We start from the raw sequence: 18,489 nt of genomic DNA on the forward strand, positions 1-18,489 counted from the left end.
GGGGCAGAAATTGAGAGTCGGCTGAGAGCTTTAATCTTTTTTTTCAAAGTTTCTTCAATACATCACATCCGTTGTGTGACACTTTTACTACAAATTCTGAAAGTTTGTACTTCCAAATAAACTAGTTGGACTATAACCTGATGTGTGAATTTTTAACTTCATTCTTGATAAGTCAACCCCTTTATTCCAAGAATCAATGTACTGAATCTCTATTGAGTAACCTTCAATGCTTATGTGTCCGTTCTTAAATATTGATATTGTGCTTGTGCTCCAGGTGTAGTCTTATGAACACCCAATACAATTGTATCAAGGCTTCTCCATTTTTAAACTTCAACACCCCCAGCCAAAAACTTCAAATTATTTTCTGCATCTGTGTGTAACTTTGTGTTACACCCAGATCCCTCTGCACTATCATTTTTGGAGTCTTGCTACGTTGAAATAATAGCCCACTATTTTTAAATTTTTTTTTTCCCTGCAAAAGTACATTACTTCACACTTTTTCCTACCAAACAGTAGCCAAGTCGGTGGCATTAAGACTGGCTCTGGGGCACAGTGGGAAGGGGATAAAGGCAAACAGGACCTTAGTGATAGGAGACTTGATTGTTAGGGGAACGGATAGGAGATTTTGTGGCCACAAGTATGAATCTAGTATCATGTGTTGCCTCCCAGGTGCCAGGGGTCCAGGAGACATCCTGGACCTTCTCAAGGGGGAGAGTGAGCAGCCAGAAGTCATTGTGCATGTTGGGTAGAAATAGGGATGAGGTCCTACAGAGTGATTTATAGAGGGCTAGGAAAAATAAAAACCAGGATATTGTTGGTGATAACATTCCGATTACTTCCAGTGCCATGTGCTAGTGAGGGTAAGAACAGAAGGGCATGGCAGATGAATGCGTGGCTAAAGAATTGGTGCAGGGGGCAGGCATTCAGATTTTTAGATCATTGGGATCTTTTCTGGGGCAGAGGTGACCTGTTTACTGTATGGTTTCATCTGAACTGGAGGAGGACCAGTATCTTGGCCACGTTTACTGGTGCTGCAAGGGTGGATTTAAACTAGATTGGCAGGTGGATGGAACTCTCATCAACAGGGTGGCAAGTACGAGGATCAAAAGAGATATAGTAATCCGAAATAGTAAGTTGAAGAGACAGGTTAGGCTGGAACATTATGGGGTGCAAGAAATGCCTGTTGGACAAATTGCATTTATTTCTATGCAAGTGGGCTGACAGGAAAGACTGATGAAATCAGGGCATGGATACGTACGTGGGACAGGGATATTATAGCTATTGCTGAAACGTGGCTCAGGGAGGGACAGGACTGGCAACTTAATGTGCCAGGTTACAGGAGTTTTAGGCAGGTCAGGTGGTGGAAAGAGGGAATGGGGAATTGCATTTTTGATCAAGGTGAGTATTCCAGCAGTAGTCAGAGATGAAATAACTGAAGGATCATCTAGTGAGACTTTGTGGGTGGAGCTAAGAAATAAGAAGGGGATGGTGACATTATTGGGGTTGTACCATAGGCCCCCAGATAGTCCAAAGAATTTGAGGAATAAATATGCAGGGAGATTGGGGAGTCTTGCAGGGGCAATAGTGTTGTCAGAGGAGGGGGTTTTAATTTTCCTAACGTCAACTGGGACTGCCAGAGCGTTAAGAGCTCAGATAGGGTGGAATTAGTTAAGTGCATTCAGGCAAGTTTCCTCCAGTAGTATATCGAGGGTCCTACGTCTGAAAGGGCAAAACTCGACCTACTCTTGGGAAGTAGGGCAGGACAGGTGACCGTGGAGGACTAGTGACTATAGTTCTATTAATTTTAAAATAGTTATGGAGAGAGATGAAACTGATCCACAGATTCACATTCTAAGTTGAGACAAAGTGCATTTTGATGGAATTAGATAGGAGCTTGCAGGGGTTGATTGGAGTAGTTTGTTTGCAGCCAAAGGGACCTCTGACAAGAGAGAGGCCTTTAAAAGTGAGATAGCGAGAGTTCAAGGTCTATATGTTCCTGCGAGGGTGAAGGGCAAGGTTGGTAAGAATAGGAAACCCTGGATGACGAGAGATATTGAGGCTTTGACCAGAAAAACAAAGGGGGTTGTCAGGTACAGGCAGCTAGGATCAAGGGAATCTCTGGAGGTATACGGGGAAGACAGGAGTTTACTTAAGTCTGAAATCAGGTGGGCGAAAAAGGGGCACGAGATATTCTTCTTGGCCAAGACAAGGGCGAATGCAAGGAGGTACTTAAGTATATTAAAGGAAAAAGAATAACTAAAGAGAGAATAGGGCCTCTCAAGGACTGAAGTGGACATGGTTGTGTAGAACTGCAGAAGATGGATGAGGTCCTTAATGAATATTTCTCCTCTGTGTTTACTATGGAGAAAGACGTGAAGATTTGGGTACTTGGGGACAGTCCATAACACAGTAGAGGTGAGAGAAGAAATTGCGGGGGCCCTGATTGATATTTTTACATCATCGTTAGCTACAGGTGAGGTCCTGGATGACTGGAGGGTATTGAATGTTGTGCCATTAATCAAGAAGGGCTGCAAAGAAAACCCTGGGTATTATAGACCAGTGAGCTTAACATCTGTACTGCTTGTATGATGAATTTCAACTAGATTTAATTTAGGGGGCTAGTTTGTTGTTGTGCTGTCCTTAAATTTGGGTTTGATGCCTTCATACTGAATTATAGCCATAATTCTAAATTGTTTACTGAGATTGAACAGACAAACTGATATTCCTATGTAAAAACAGCAATGCTGTGATATCAGCCTCAAAACATTTGTTTCTTTGGAGTTGGAGTAGGAGACCATGAATAGTGTGGATGACACTAAGATGAGTGGCAGAGCAAAGTTTGAAGTTTAAAACTTAGCACAGGAACACAGACACTTCGAGTCGGCAAAGATCTGGCAGATGGAATACAATGTTCATAAATGTCAAGTCATCCACTTTGTTAGGAGTAACAGTATAAAAGGACTATTACTTGAATGGTAAAAAGTTGCAGCACACTGCTGTGCAGAGGGACCCCTGTGTTCTTGTGCATGAATCACAGAATGTTTGTCTGTAGGTACAACAGGTAGTTAGAAAGGCAAATGGAATTTTGTCTTTCATTGCTAAAGAGGTTGAGTTTAAAAGCAGGGAGGTTATGTTGCAGCTGTACAGGATGCTGGTGAGACCACACTTGGAATACTGCATGCAGTTTTGGTCTCCTTACTTGAGAAAGGATGTACTGGCACTAAACAGGGTGTAGAGGACATTCACTGGGTTGATTCCAGAGTAGAGAGGATGTTTTCACTGGCAGTTGAAACTAGAACAAGAGGGCATAGCCTCAAAATTAGAGGGAGCAGATTTAGGAATGAATTGGGAAGGAACTTCTTAACCCATCTATGGAATTCCTTGCCCAGTGAAGTAGTTGACGCTACTTCAGTAAACATTTTTTTTTAAAAGCTAAGTTAGATTTATTTTTAATAATAAAAGAATTAAAGGATACAGTAGAAGCGTGCATAAGTGGAGTTGAGTCCATGAAAAGATCAGCCATGATCTTATTGAATGGCGGAGCAGGCTCAAAGGACCAGATGTTCTACTTCCTGCTCCTAGTTCTTATGTTCTCTTCAGATGCTGCCCGATCTGCTGAGTTTCTCCACCATATTCTGTTTCTATTTCAGACTTCCAACGTCTGCAGTATTTTGCTTTTATCTGACATTCCTAAGGTTTAGATGTTTATGACCAAGCAGATAAAAGCTCACAATGAGTATTTTTCATCAGTCCTTGTTATGGTGTTTCTTTACATTGATATAATTGAAACACTAAAAGATTTGTTCTCTTTTGCATGTCCCTATAGTCAAGGAAATGTAGATAGTTTTGTACCATTCCATGACTGGTTTTCTTAGAATTTGCAATATTCTTTTTCATTCCTTGCTGATGGATGATGTTTGACTTTTGTTTGTGACTCAGTAAACATAACTCAGCTAAAACTGGTGATTTGATAGAATATGGGTAGAGAAGCATTTTCTTTTGCAGAACTTTTTTCGCTTGATATTTATTTTGAGTTGCCTTGTTACTTCTCTGCTGTCCTGGTCAGTTTATGTAAAACCTTCATTTATCAGTTTTGAGATTTTACTTATTTCTGCAGTTGAGGAGAAGTGGACTTTGATAATGACTTGCACAAAATCCTCAACATGGGTGCCCTGAAAGGCTGTGTATTCAGCCCCTGATTTTATTCTTATATACATTACCGAATGTATGACCAAACTCTGCACCAACTCCATATACAAATTTACCTGTTGACGCCATTGTTGTAGGTCGGATCTCAAACAATAAGGAGACAATACAGGGAGCGATACAGCTTATTGGAATGTAAAGACAGCAATCTCTCCACCAATGTTAGAAAAACAAAGGAGCTGGTCATTCACTTCTGGAAGCAGAATGGAGGGTACACCTCTGCCTGATGTTGAGGTGGAGATGGTCGAGAGCATCAAGTTCCTGGCAGTGATGCTCACTGACAATTTGTCTTGGTCTGCTCAAACTGACGTGTCGGTCAAGAAAGCACAACAGCGTTAGTACTTCCTCAGGAGGCTAAGGAATTGTGGCATTACCAATTTTTATAGAGGCACCATAGACAGCATCCTATCTGGACGCATCATAGTGTGGTTTGGCAACTGCTGTTTCCAAGACCATGAGAAATTAGAGAGTTGTGAACAGAACCCAGAGAATGGTAAGGGCGTGGAATGCCCTACCTGCTAATGTAGTCAACTCAGCCACACTAGAGAGATTTAAACAATCCTTGGATAAGCACATGGATGATTTTGGGATAGTGTAGGGGGACGAGCTGAGAATAGTTCACAGGTCGGCACAACATTGAGGGCCGAAGGGCCTGTTTGCACTGTATTGTTCTATGTTTTATACTCTAGGACCCCTCCCCTCCCAGTTATACTCTGTTCCACTCTTTCATCAGGCAGAAAATTTATAAGTTTGAATGCACATAACGAACAGATTCAAAAACAGCTTCTTCCCCACTGTTATCAGACTTTTGAAAGGGCCTCTTCAATGTTAATTCTGAGCTCATCCTACAACTTTTCTGTAGCTGTAGCACTATATTTTGCAATTTGTTCTGTTCTGTTCCCTGATGCACTTTGTATGGTATGGTCTGCTTGTGTAGCATGCAATATAATGGGCGGCACGGTGGCACAGTGGTTAGCACTGCTGCCTCACAGCGCCGGAGACCCGGGTTCAATTCCCGCCTCAGGCAACTGACTGTGTGGAGTTTGCACGTTCTCCCCGTGTCTGCGTGGGTTTCCTCCGGGTGCTCCGGTTTCCTCCCACAGTCCAAAGATGTGCAGGTCAGGTGAATTGGCCATGCTAAAATTGCCCGTAGTGTTAGGTAAGGGGTAAATGTAGGGGTATGGGTGGGTTTCGCTTCGGCGGGTCGGTGTGGACTTGTTGGGCCGAAGGGCCTGTTTCTACACTGTAATGTAATCTAAATCTAATAATGCACTTCACTATTTCTCAGTACATGTGACAACAATAAAATCAATCAATTAATTGACTCAACAGTGCTTAATGTTAATCTATTTAAGTTATTATAATACAAAGTATTGTGATAATTGGTTTTTGTTTGGAGAATGGGGAAGATAGGAACGTGGTGATCTCTAGCTATTGTTGAGTTATGTAATTCATCTATAGCCTTGCTGTTTCCTTTCTGTGTCTTTATTTCATTTAACGTGCAGCACAAGGTATGCAAAGAACTTGTAACAGACCAGCTGGGTCTCCCTTACAATCTCCGAGCCAAGAAGCAAGAAGAAAAAGTTGTCGAACTGGAAACAAAAGACGACCGTCTATACGTTAAAAAGCAAGCAGTGCGGACCCAAGAACGGGAGTTTGGAGGTCAAGTTGGTAAGACCAGAGGATGTTTCTGAGTCTTCACGTTTCTTTCCGTTATGTCTCAAGTTATATTCTATAACCAGTTTTCTTTGATTTAAGATAGATTAGTCAGTAAAATTAAGTTTTAGAAGACCTGTCCATTCGAAATGATGTTGCATTGAAAAAGACTCTGGGAAGGACAGACTAAGTTATGGACAGTATCAAATTGAAAGAGAACTCATGATGTGCTTTAAAGATCTGTGGTCGGCCGGAAGGTTTAAGGAAATTTTAGAAACCAGCATGTGGGCTGCCAGAGAAAGTAGTTGAGGCAGGTAAAATAGCAACATTTTAAAAAAACATTTGGATAATAGGTACCGTATATACTTGAGTAATAGTCGAATTTTTTTGACTACTTTTTTAAGGTTAAATTTTAGATTAGATTAGATTACTTACAGTGTGGAACAGGCCCATCAGCCCAACAAGTCCACACCGACCCGCTGAAGCGCAACCCACCCATACCCCTATATTTACCCCTTACCTAACACTATGGACAATTTAGTATGGCCAATTCACCTGACCCGCACATCTTTGGACTGTAGGAGGAAACCGGAGCACCCGGAGGAAACCCACGCAGACACAGGAAGAACGTGCAAACTCCACACAGTCAGTCGCCGGAGGTGGGAATTGACCCCGGGTCTCTGGCGCTGTGAGGCAGCAGTGCTAACCACTGTGCCACCGTGCCGCCCACCAAATTTATGGAGTTGATGATTATATGGATACTACTTTTGAGGGGCTGAAATTTATGCTTGTCAAAATTAGTACTGTATCATTAGCAGAAGTCTAACTGATCTCTAAAGGACTAAACAATGAATTATGGTAATTCTGAAAACCCAGGGTGGAACTCAACAGTCAGTGGACTGGAAGATTAGGAGCGGAGCGGAACAACCGGCAGATTGGTAAGTTGGAGCGGGACGTGACGGCCGGCACACTGATTCATAAACATTGGTCTGTTGCCTGTGAAGAACGAGGATTGACTTACATGAGATGTATGGAAAATTCCAGGTTATTTAGTGAAAAATAGGAGGTTGACTTTTACATGAGTTTGACTATTACTTGAGTATATACATCACATTGATGGGAAGGATTCAGAGTGATCTAGATCAAATGTGGGAAATTGGAACCAGCTGAATGGGCATCATGGTTAGCGTGGACCAGTTTGGGCTGAAGGGCCTGTTTCCATGTTGTATTACTCTATGACTCTAAAAGATGGCTTAAACAAGAGGGAAAAATAGATTGAGAACAAGATAGCATGAAATTTCTAGGCCATTTGGCTTGACATCTATCAATGGGGAAAATATAGAATTAATTTCAGAATGAGAGGGCACCTGTTCAGGATAGAGAGAAGGAGGTATTGTTTTCAAAGAAGTGCAAATCTTTGGAAGTCTGTACCTTGGGAGCTGTTGAGACCTATTGAATATATTTAGAGCTGAGAATGTGAGTTTCTTGAACAATAGACCCATCCAGGATTAAGGGGAGATAGCAGGTAAGTGGAGTTGAGGTCAAGGTCCAATCAGTTATGATCTCATTGAATGGCAGAGCATCCTGCCTGGGGCCTTATGGTTTCTTTCTCCTTTTTTTGTCGTCTTGGAAGTAGATGAAACTCTATTGCAGTTAGTGGAATGGAATAGAAAAGAATCTCGACAGTGTGGAAACAGGCCATTTGGCCCAACAATTCCGCACACAACCCTCCAAAGAGCATCCCATACAGACTCACTCCTTTACCTCTGTAACCATGGCTATTCCACTTAACCTATACATCACTGAACAATGGGCAATTTATCATGGCCAATCCACTAACTAGTGGGAGGAAACTGGAGCATCCTGTGGAAACCCACATAGACACATGGCACACTGGTTAGCACTGCTGCCTCACAGCGCCAGGGACCTGGGTTTGATTCCAGCCTTGGGCGACTATCTGTTTGGAGTTTGCACATTCTCCGTGTCTGTGTGGGCTTCCTCTGGATGCTCCAGTTTCCTCCCACAATCCAAGGTTAGATGAATTGGCCATGCTAAGTTGCCCAAATTAGGTGCATTGGTCGGGGAAATGTAAAGTAATAGGCTAGGGGAATGGGTCTGGGTGGGATATTCTTCGGAGGGTCAGTGTGGATTTGTTGGGCCAAATGGCCTGTTTCCACACTGTAGGGATTCAATTCTATAAATGGGGAGAATGTGCAATCTCCACGCACACATTTGCCTGAGGCTGGAATTGAACCTGGGTCCCTGGCACTGAGAGGCAGTAGTGTTGCCCCAATGTTGACTTTTTAAAATGTTTTGGTATTAATTAGGATTATATTTATGGTCATCTTCATTAGTTGAGATCCTCTGTACTTTCCTTTCTTGCTTTCAAGTAGTAAGTGTGACAGTAGTAAGTTTTAAGATTTTCTCACTGTTCAGGAAATGTTTTTCTTAACTGAACTTTTGCTAACCGTAAAGCCAGTGAATCATTTGCAGTCAGTGTGAAAGATTTACTTTTGCCAGTTTTGACTTTGATGCCTGCAGGCTAACATTTCCCTTTCTTTTAGGTGTCGTCTTCTTCATGCTCTTATTGCCCTTCACGCTCATTCTGTTGCTTTTGATGTGTACAGAAGATGATGCCAGTATTTTGAATTTTCCACCCCCTGTGCCAGCCCTGCAGACATTGTGGAGCAGTATTGCACTGGGCATCTATGTCCTGTGGTTTTTATTTCAGGCTCTGCTGTCCTTACTGCCCGTTGGAAAGGTAATCAAATTATGATTTAGCATTTTTAGTATTGTGAGAAGTAGGCACTATTCTGGACTGCCAAAAAACTTTGCATGCTTATGTTATTCTTGTCTCTGGTAGAGGAATGAACCAGTTTAATGATGACCTTCAGTTTACTTGCTGAGCTTTATTTAAGTTTTAAATTAGACAAATCAACTCTGATTAGTTGAGGCATTTCCCTGAGAAATAAACCAGAGGATGGTTATCACCTATTTTATTGAAATGAAATCTTTCTATCTCCTCCGATTTGTTTAGTATCTGGTGTCCACTGTGCTCCACAAATTCATAACCTTTGAGAGGAGTAATTCTTCCTCATTGGCCTTTGAAATCTACCACCACGTAGCCTAAAACTGACCTGTGAATAAATATAAATTTGAGCAAAGCATCATTATATGTAGGATTTTTAAGTTGGTTTGATTTTTGTTTCAGTCAGGACAGTTTGTGGCCTTGGTTTGGTGTATGTCAAAGTACAATAGGTAATGGTATTTTCATGATGAGTACAGGAGTTGGGAGGTCATGTTGCGGCTGTACAGGACATCGGTGAGGCCACTGTTGGAATATTGCGTGCAATTCTGGTCTCCTTCCTATCGGAAGGATGTTGTGAAACTTGAAATGGTTCAGAAAAGATTTACCAAGGATGTTGCCAGGGTTGGAGGATTTGAGCTATAGGGAGAGGCTGAACTGGCTGGAGCTGTTTTCTCTGGAGGCTGAAGGGTGACCGTATAGAGGTTTACAAAATTATGAGGGGCATGGCTAGGGTAAATAGGCAAAGTCTTTTCCCTGGGGTCAGGGAGTCCAGAACTAGAGGGCATAGGTTTAGGGTGAGAGGGGAAAAATATAAAAGAGACCTAAGGGGCAACCTTTTCACGCAGAGGATGTGGTGGAGACTGGTACAATTGCAACATTTAAAAGGCATTTGAATGGGTATATGAATAGGAAGGGTTTGGAAGGAGATGGGCTGGGTGCTGGCAGGTGGGACTAGGTTGGGTTGGGATATCTGGTCGGCATGGACGAGTTGGACCGACGGGTCTGTTTCCATGCTGTACATCTCTATGACTCTATGACTTGTCCTTCTCCGTGTTGATAGTGAGTCTAGGTTATGTTTACACAGTAGAATTAATAACTTTTGCAGAATATTCTCATAATACTGCATTGTACTAGAGGTGGAAAGGCATGAAAATGTAAGAGCTAGCATCATGTCAATGGAACGTGGAAGGTTGATGGGTGACCTTAGAGGTTTATAAAATCATGAGTGGTATTAATATAAAAATCGCACAAAACCAGGTTATAGTCCAACAGGTTTATTCGGAAGCACTAGCTTCCTCCATCATCAGGTGGTCGTGGAGTATAAGATGGTAAGACAGAGTTTATAGCAAAAGTTTACCGTGTGATGTAACTGAAATTATATATTTTTTAAAAACCCAGATTGTTTGTTAAGTCTCTCATCTTTTAGAATGAACATGTTGGTTTCAGTTCTTCCATATGTAAAATCGCAGAACTTTTCTAAAGTTACATTCTCAAGTGAACTTTAACAATTGGTGTATTATCTGGGTCGACATGAATGAATCGTGTGGAACGAATTTCCAGAGGTGGTGTTTGATGGGGTACGGTTACAACAATTAAAAGGCATTTAGATAAGTACAAATATTTGGAGGGATATGGGCCAAGTGCAGATAGGTGGGGCTAGTTTAGTTTGGGATTCTGCTTGGCATGGACTGGTTAGACCAAAGGGTCTATTTCCATGTTGTATGACTGTGACTCTGACTTTCTGTTCATAATGCTGTATTGTGTCAGTAATACCTCCTTGTTCGTCTCATAAATTTTCATTTTTCCAACTCACCTTTGCGATGAGAGATACTCTTGAAATAGTTTGATCACCGGTTACTCAAACAGAGATTTTCTTTAGCAACCCTGGTAACTATAGACCAGTGAGCCTGCCTTCGGTTGTGGGTAAAGCGTTGGAAAAGGTTTTATAATTTATAATTATAATTGAGAGGATTTATAATCATCTAGAAAGGAATAAGTTGATTAGGAATAGTCAGCACGATTTTATGAAAGATAGCTCGTGCCTCACAAACCTTATTGAGTTCTTTGAGAAGGTGACCAAACAGGTGGATGAGGGTAAAGTGGTTGATGTGGTGTACAGCGGAACCTCGATTATCCAACATTCGCTAATCTGGACAAGATCGCAAGATCCCGATGCTTGGCTAAACTATGTTATCCGGCATTCAATTATCCAAAAAAGATACTCGCCACCCGAGGCGTTGGGATAATCGAGGTTCCTTTATATGGATTTCGGGAAAGGTGCTTGATAAGGTTTGATAGGCTATTGCACAAAATACGGAGGCATGGGATTGAAGGTGATTTAGCAGTTTGGATCAGAAATTGGCTGCTGGTTGATGGGAAATCTTCATCCTGGAGTTCAGTTACTAGTGGTGTACTACGAGGATCTGTATTCGGGCCAGTGCTGTTTGTCATTTTTATAAATGACCGGCATGAGGGCATAGAAGGATGGGTTAGTAAATTTGCGGATGACACTAGGGTCGGTGGAGTTGTGGATAGTGCTGAAGGAAATTGCAGGTTACAGAGGGACATAGATAAGCTGCAGATCTGGGCTGAGAGGTGGCATTTAGAGTTTAATGTAGAAAAGTGTGAGGTGATTCACTTTGGAAGGAGCAACAGGAATGTAGAGTACCGGGCTAATGGTAAGATTCTTGGTAGCGTAGATGAACAGAGAAATCTCGGTGTCCATGTACCAGATCCCTGAAAGTTGCCATGCAGGTTGATAGGGTAGTTAAGAGGGCATATGGTATGTTGGCTTTTATTGGTAGAGCGATTGGGTTTTTGTGCCATGAGGTCATGTTGCAGCTGTACAAAACTCTGGTGCGGCGGCACTTGGAGTGTGGGACAGTTCTGGTCACCACATTATAGGAAGGATGTGGAAGCTTTGGAAAGGGTTCAGAGGAGATTTAATAGGATGTTGGCTGGTATTGAGGGAAGGTCTTATGAGGGAAGTCTGAGGGACTTGAGGCTGTTTTTGTTAGAGAGAAGAAGGTTGAGAGGTAACTTAATTGAGACATGTAGGATAATCAGAGGGTTACTTAAAGTGGACAGGGAGAGCCTTTTTTCTCAGATGGTGATGACTAGCACGAGGGGACATAGCTTTCAATTGAGGGGGTGATAGATATAGGACAGATGTCAGAGTTAGTTTCTTTACTCATAATAGTAAGGGTGTGGAATGCACTGCCTGCAACAGTAGTAGACTCACCAACTTTAAGGGCATTTAAATGGTCATTGGATAAATATATGAATGAAAATAGAATAGTGTAGGATAGATGGGCTTCAAATTGATTCCACATGTTGGCGCAACATTGAGGGCCAAAGGGCCTGTACTGCGCTGTTAATGATTTCAGCAGAATGATGCTGGAAGTTGTGTATTTAAGACTTGGAACGAGGAAGGTAATTGATTCACTTGTATCATTTGACTATTTTTCTCTTCATAACAGAATGCATAATGTTTGAAGGCTTGGCAAAAATACAAGCCAGTTTAGATTAATCTCTGAAGCTAAGTGTTGATCCCCTCAGTAGACCATGGAAGCTGGAGGAAGGTGTTTTTGACTTGTCACTTCAGCCTTTGTTTCACATTGTGCTGAAGCAGGTGGATGATTCGAAGATTTTGTGGAGGTAGTTTATTTAGAGGTCTACATTGCAAGCACCTTATAGTTCAAAACCAGCTCAGACTAACCGTTTTCAGTCTGCATTTATGCCATTTTACAGACATTTTGTGGTAGCCTTATTCTAGTGGCATAAATCTCCAGTAGAAAATCACCCGAGGCTCTGAACTTAATTGATGATCTCATTTGGACTAGAGAACATTTAGGCAATAAGGATAATTTTGAAAAGAAAATAGGACAAACCTAGCACCACTACTGTATCTGTGTAAAGGTAAATTGAACAGGATAGAGAAAGCTTCATACTTTATATCCAATAATGTCCAATTAATATTTTATTAGATTTGGGGACAATTGCTGGTGACAGTAGATGCCAAAAATGAAAGAGCATCCTATTTCCTCACCCTAACATTCTTGCATTTTATTTAAGAGCCCAATAAATATGTATTTTTTCACTTAGAAAAAGTTAATGAAAAAATTGGCAACCACTTCCAACAACAGGTTGTAGAAACTGCAATTTTGTTATGAGTTATGCCAAGTTGTTGCTGTGATTGGTCACTGTTCATGCTTTTATTATGGATGCATGTCCTTTTTTTTTTAACAGCTTGTTATGAAAGATTTTGCTCTCCCTTTCATTGCTTCAACTTTGATAGTTCTTGATAAATCAAGTAATTTTTCTAATGACTATTTCTGTTGCACACAGATTATTGAAGGAGTACCGCTAGCAAATGGAAAAAAGCTTGAATACAGGATTAATGGTATGTTTTTAACAGGAAAGTGAAAAGTTATTGAGAGGGGCAAGAGTACGGAGTAATCAGATCAATCATGATCTTATTGAATTACAGAACAGACTGATTGGCTTATGCCTGCTCCTGATTTATGTTTGTATTCATAAAGAAGTAGGATTCAGCACAATAGTGTACCATTTCTACATGTCAAACATAACTACTTTCTCAATCCAGTTTATAATGTTTTTTTCAATACATATTATGTAAGTTTTTTTATTTCCCAACCATTTTTACTTGATAAAGTATGCAAACAGAATTCAGAATGTAATATAATGTAATTACTTTACTTTATAATATCTGTTCCTAATATTCAATGGTTAAACTGTTGAAGGAGATTGCAGCATATTTTAGTAGCTGCAATTTAGAAGATATTAAGGCATAATCACTAGCTCAAACTAGAAACGAAACAGTGGGAGAGAGGATTCTCATGGCGGAAAGTTTAGAAACATTAGAGAAAAGTGTGGCGCTAGAAGAGCACAGCAGGTCAGGCAGCATCCGAGCAGCAAGAGAGTCAAGGTTGTAGGCATGAGCCCTACATCAGGAACGTGGAGGGGGCAAGGCAGCTGAGAGATAAATACAGGGGTGGGGCTGGAAGGAGGGTAGCTGGGAAGGTGATAGGTGGATGCAGGTGGGGAGTAATTGGGGAGGGTAGAGCGTATAGATAGGAAGGAAGATAGACAGGTCAAGAGGGCGATGCCAAGTTGGAGGGTTGGATCTACAGTGAGGTGGGGGAAGTGGAAATTTGGAAACTAGTGAAGTTGATTTTGGTGCCATGTGGTTAAAAGGTCCCAAGGCGGAAGATGAAGTATTCTTCTTCCCGTTGTTGGGTGGCTTGGATTTGGCAATGAGGAGGCCCAGGACTTGTATGTTCTTGGAGTGTGAGAAACAGTTGAAATGGTTGGCCACAGCTGCCACCACCACCAAGTCCATGCTGCAGACTACTGGAGGAAGAATGCCTCCTCTTTTGCCTTGGGACCCTTCAACCAGATAGCATCAACATTGGCTTCACTAGTTTCTAAATCTCCCTGCTCCCCCCACCTCATTCCAGCTCCAACCTGTCCATCTTTCTTCCCACCCATCTGCTCCACCCTCTCCACCAAACTATCACTACCCCCCAAACTGCATCCATCTATTGCCTTCCTAGCTACCTTGCTTCCCCACCACCACCCCCCTCCCCCCACCAGCCCCACTCTCAGCGCCTTTCTCCCTCCACATTACTGATGAAAGGCTTATGCCCAAAGCAACGACTCTTCTCCTCGGATGATGTCTGACCTGCTGGGCTTTTCCAGCACCACATTTTTTAACTTGTGACTCTCTAGCAGTTGTCACTTTCTCCTAAATGTTAGAGAAAGCCAAACCAATAGTACAGAGTAGCAATATGAGAAATGATGACCTGAATGTGACAAAAAGGGACAGAACCTAATAAGAATGCATGGCTAATTAAGATATGATGGTGTAAAGACAAACTAAAAGCTCTTTATCTGAAATGCGCAACTAGGGCACAGTGGCTCAGTGGTTAGCACTGCTGCCTCACAGCACCAGGGACCCGGGTTTGATTCGCACCTCTGGCGACTGTCTGTGTGGAGTTTGCGCATTCTCCCCGTGTCTGCGTGGGTTTCCTCTGGGTGCTCCAGTTTCCTCCCACAAAGATGTGGAATTAGGTGCATTAGTCAGGGGTAAATAATAGGGTAGGGGAATGGGTGAGGGAATAGGGTAGGGGAATGGGTGGGTTAGTCTTCGGAGGGTCTGTGTAGACACATTGGGCCGAAGGGCCTGTTTCCACACTGTAGGGAATCTAATCTAATCTATTTTAACATGATGGATGAAATGGTAGCACAGTTAGAAATAAATGAATATGATGTGAAGGACAGCGTAGAGATATGGTTGCAAGTGACACCGGGATCTGAATATTGTGTGGTACTTGACTTTTTAGAAGAAGATCAGTGTAGGAGGATTTCATAGAGTCATGAGTAGTACTTGTATTTGTATTGTGTTTCTTATGTGCTGAAGAGGCAAATCTTGACAGTGCCTCTGCCACATGCTGCATATTGTGTATTCTTGCTGTGTTTTTGGCTTTGGCTTCCATTGCCAAGCCAGTGGTCAGAGTGGTGATCTATATCGTCGTACTGGAGGTGTTACCTTCTTCCCTTCTCATCAGAGATTCCTGGTGCGATAATCCATGATTGAGGATTTTGTCACATTTTATAAGCAACCTTTAGGTTGACCTTCGGATGTCCTATTGATATTAGCTGCTGTCTATCTCACCATGCAGAAACTCTGGCCAAGTATGTAAGTAGACTCCTTCCATATTTACAGGAAGGCAAAATTCAACAGCCTGGAGAAGACTATGTCTGAGTGACGGATAGGAAAGAGCACTATCTCATTCCTCCTCTTTTATGAAACTGTTCATCCATCAAACTGTAAAAGGCATTGCATGCTGTTCTGAAAAAAGCAAACGAAACTCATGAACTTTGCAGGATATCCCCTTTTCCTGAAGATGTTGAAGAGTCCCCCTTTCTTGTTATAACCTCACTGTATTCAGCATTGTGAAAGTAAGGTAGAGGTATATGCTGTTCTGTGCTTCCACTCCATAAGTGAGCTACAAGAGTAATTCTTCATAGATTCTTCTGGCATAAAAGTCACACTGAACTTCAACCTACAATTAGACAGAATTATACCCCTACGAAAGACTTTGCCTCTGATATTAAGGAGTGAGAGACCCCTGTCTGCAGCCTCCTCTGTCACTTTTTTTTTCTGTAAACCGATGTCTTGCTAGACTTTTCTGTGATGGCATCTCGTAATCTGAACTTAACTTCTTCCTGTCTTGATTGAGATAGTCAAAAGAACACACATTACTTGAGCTCAAGAAATCCTTGGACCATTTAGCAAAACATAAAGTTTCTGCAAAAGATGGCATTCCAGCTGAACTACTCAATCAACTATTGCCACACTTGTGATCGCCTCTGTTCTTGTCTGAAAAGTATGTCCATTGCACAGAAGGTAAATGATACAAGGATCAGGTATTTTAAATATTAAAATGGCTAAGCATAATTATAAATGGAATAATAGGTTGTAAGAAAGGAAATGCAATATTTGGGGTAATTTTAATCATTTTGATTGGGTTGAGTCAAGTTAGCAAAGATATCCTGGCGAATACCTTCAAAGTGTATTCATGACGACAGTTCCTTATAACTGTGTGTTCTGAAACCAGAGAACAGGGCATTTTTTTGACCTGGTAATAAATGATAATATAGTATTAGTTAGTGACTTCAAGTAAAGGTGAGAGTGATCAGTCAACAATGCTGACTTTCCTTAAATGAATAAATAAAATAGAATTTTACTTTCAATTTGAGGGGGAGAAGTGTGAGTCTTCAATAAACACAGTTACTAGGGCCTGAAGGCAGTTGGATGATGAGGACTGCGAAAATAGTTTAAAAGGTAAAATGGACAAGGTAGACTAGCCTGGCACAGATTTAGGGAAACATTTTATAGTAATTAACAAAGGACTATTCCTTCAAAAAAATAAGTAAGGATTCAGCAATTGTGACAACTAAGGAGGGTAACAATGGTGTCAAATTAGAAAGGTTGAAATGTTGCAAAGTTTATTGGTAGCCCAGGGCATTACAAAAGCCTAAAAAACAGCAAAGGATGATTAAAAACTGATTAAGAGGGAGGTGTGTGTGTGTGTGTGTGTGTGTGTGAAAACTGGCAGTAAACACAAAACAGACAGTAACAGCTTTTAAAAATAGTTAAACAGAAATGTACACAAAATGTGCCTTCGGTCCATTGGAGAGTGAGACTAGGGAATTACTGATGGGGAAACAAGGAAGTGAGAAAGACTTTGAATAAGTATTTTGTATCTGTTTTTGCAATAGAAGGTGCAAAGTGCATCCTAATAGTAGTACAAAAGCAGGGAACAAAAGGAAAGGAAAACCAATCATTATCATCACAGAAAATGAACTAGGAAAACCATTGGGACGAAAGGCTGACAAGCTCCCCCAGACATGAAGGCCTGCATCAAATTATCTCAAAAGAATCTGTTTCCATGCTATATGGCTCTATGACTAAGTGGCTGCAGAAATAGTGGAGGTATAAATTTTAAAATTCCTTAGTTTCTCAAAAGATCCAAGCAGATTAGAAAAGCACAAATGTAACAAAACTATTGATTTTAGGGGTTTGTGATCACAGTTACCTAATGTAGGCCATTCTGGATTAGTGGTGCTGGAAGAGCACAGCAGTTCATTGACAATTTGTAAATAATTTTATGATACTTCGATTAGTTTAATTCAAAGCAGTAGGTTACATAAAATATATTCTTAATTAAATAAAGAAAGTATATAACCATGACAATTGAGGCTGATTCACTGATATCTGAGGACAAACGGTGTAGAAGGTTTTAATCTTGTTAGCATCTTATGCTTTTTTGAAATCCAAATATGCCGCATCTGTTGAATATTGGGGTCCCTTAAAAACTGAATTTTCCTAGTATTCACTGTGTATCACAAGATTTAATTGCGTCCTGCTGTCTAGCCAAGATGTAGGGAACTCTTCCTTTTGGCCTTCCTACTCTCCTTCTAATCCATCTTCCATCTGCCTGATGAAGACTACTTTGGGAGGTTTCCAAAATGAGAAGCTGTTGCTCGCAAGGTCTACTTGATGAAATCCCCAAAACAGAACAACCCCCTGCCCTACCATATATTGTGTCATATTTCTAAGGGAGGCTATTTTCTGTCAATCAATTGTCTGAATCCTTTCGGACAATGACCATGGGAGAACTATGCGAGACATTGGATAGATTGTTGTCTCCTCGCCCACCTTCATCTGAGGGTTAGTTTTCATTCCTTCTAAGAACAAAGCCTTCTAACTTTTGAAAACCATACACTGATTGTAGGGTGTATTTGGTGCCTGATAAGTGATGCTAGTTCACTGGGCATTGTGATCTATGTTTTTCCTAATTCTTTCCTTTGTTTTCATATGTTGGAATTTTGGAAAGTATAATTACTGGTGTAATAGTAATAGCTTTTAAATTCAATCTTGTGATACACAGTGAATACTGGAAAATTCAGTTTTTAAGAGACCCCAATATTCAACAGATGTGGCATACTTGGATTTCAATAAAGCATAAGGTGCTACATAAAATATTGTACAAGATAAGAGTTCATGGTGTTGGGGTGATTTTGAGTATGGATTGATTAGCTAACAACAGAGTTGGGGTTTTCAGGTTGGCGAATTGTAACAGTGCACTGATTCAAGGATCAGTGGTGAGATCTCAACTGCTCATGAAAGGCATTTATGACTTGAATGAAAAGACTGATGATCTTGTAGCCACATTTTCTGCTGTTATAAATGTGAGTGAACAAGGAGTATACTAGGAGTTTGTAAACAA

The 18,489-nt window shown here is 41.1% G+C and overlaps 1 protein-coding gene across 1 annotated transcript in view; it reads left to right on the forward strand.

The window, feature by feature from the left end:
• The window catches only part of lbr (lamin B receptor), a 101,798-nt gene that overhangs the window by 39,019 nt on the left and 44,290 nt on the right, over positions 1-18,489 (forward strand). Inside the window, exons 5-7 of the mRNA XM_043687384.2 lie at positions 5,712-5,877; positions 8,427-8,623; positions 13,019-13,073. Coding sequence (XP_043543319.2) covers positions 5,712-5,877; positions 8,427-8,623; positions 13,019-13,073 — 418 coding nt within the window. The remainder of the gene's footprint in view (positions 1-5,711; positions 5,878-8,426; positions 8,624-13,018; positions 13,074-18,489) is intronic.

This window comes from Chiloscyllium plagiosum, unplaced genomic scaffold (assembly GCF_037043375.1).
Source record: "Chiloscyllium plagiosum isolate Xiang-an unplaced genomic scaffold, Cpla_swu_hap1 HiC_scaffold_3, whole genome shotgun sequence".
Taxonomy (NCBI): Eukaryota; Metazoa; Chordata; class Chondrichthyes; order Orectolobiformes; family Hemiscylliidae; genus Chiloscyllium; species Chiloscyllium plagiosum.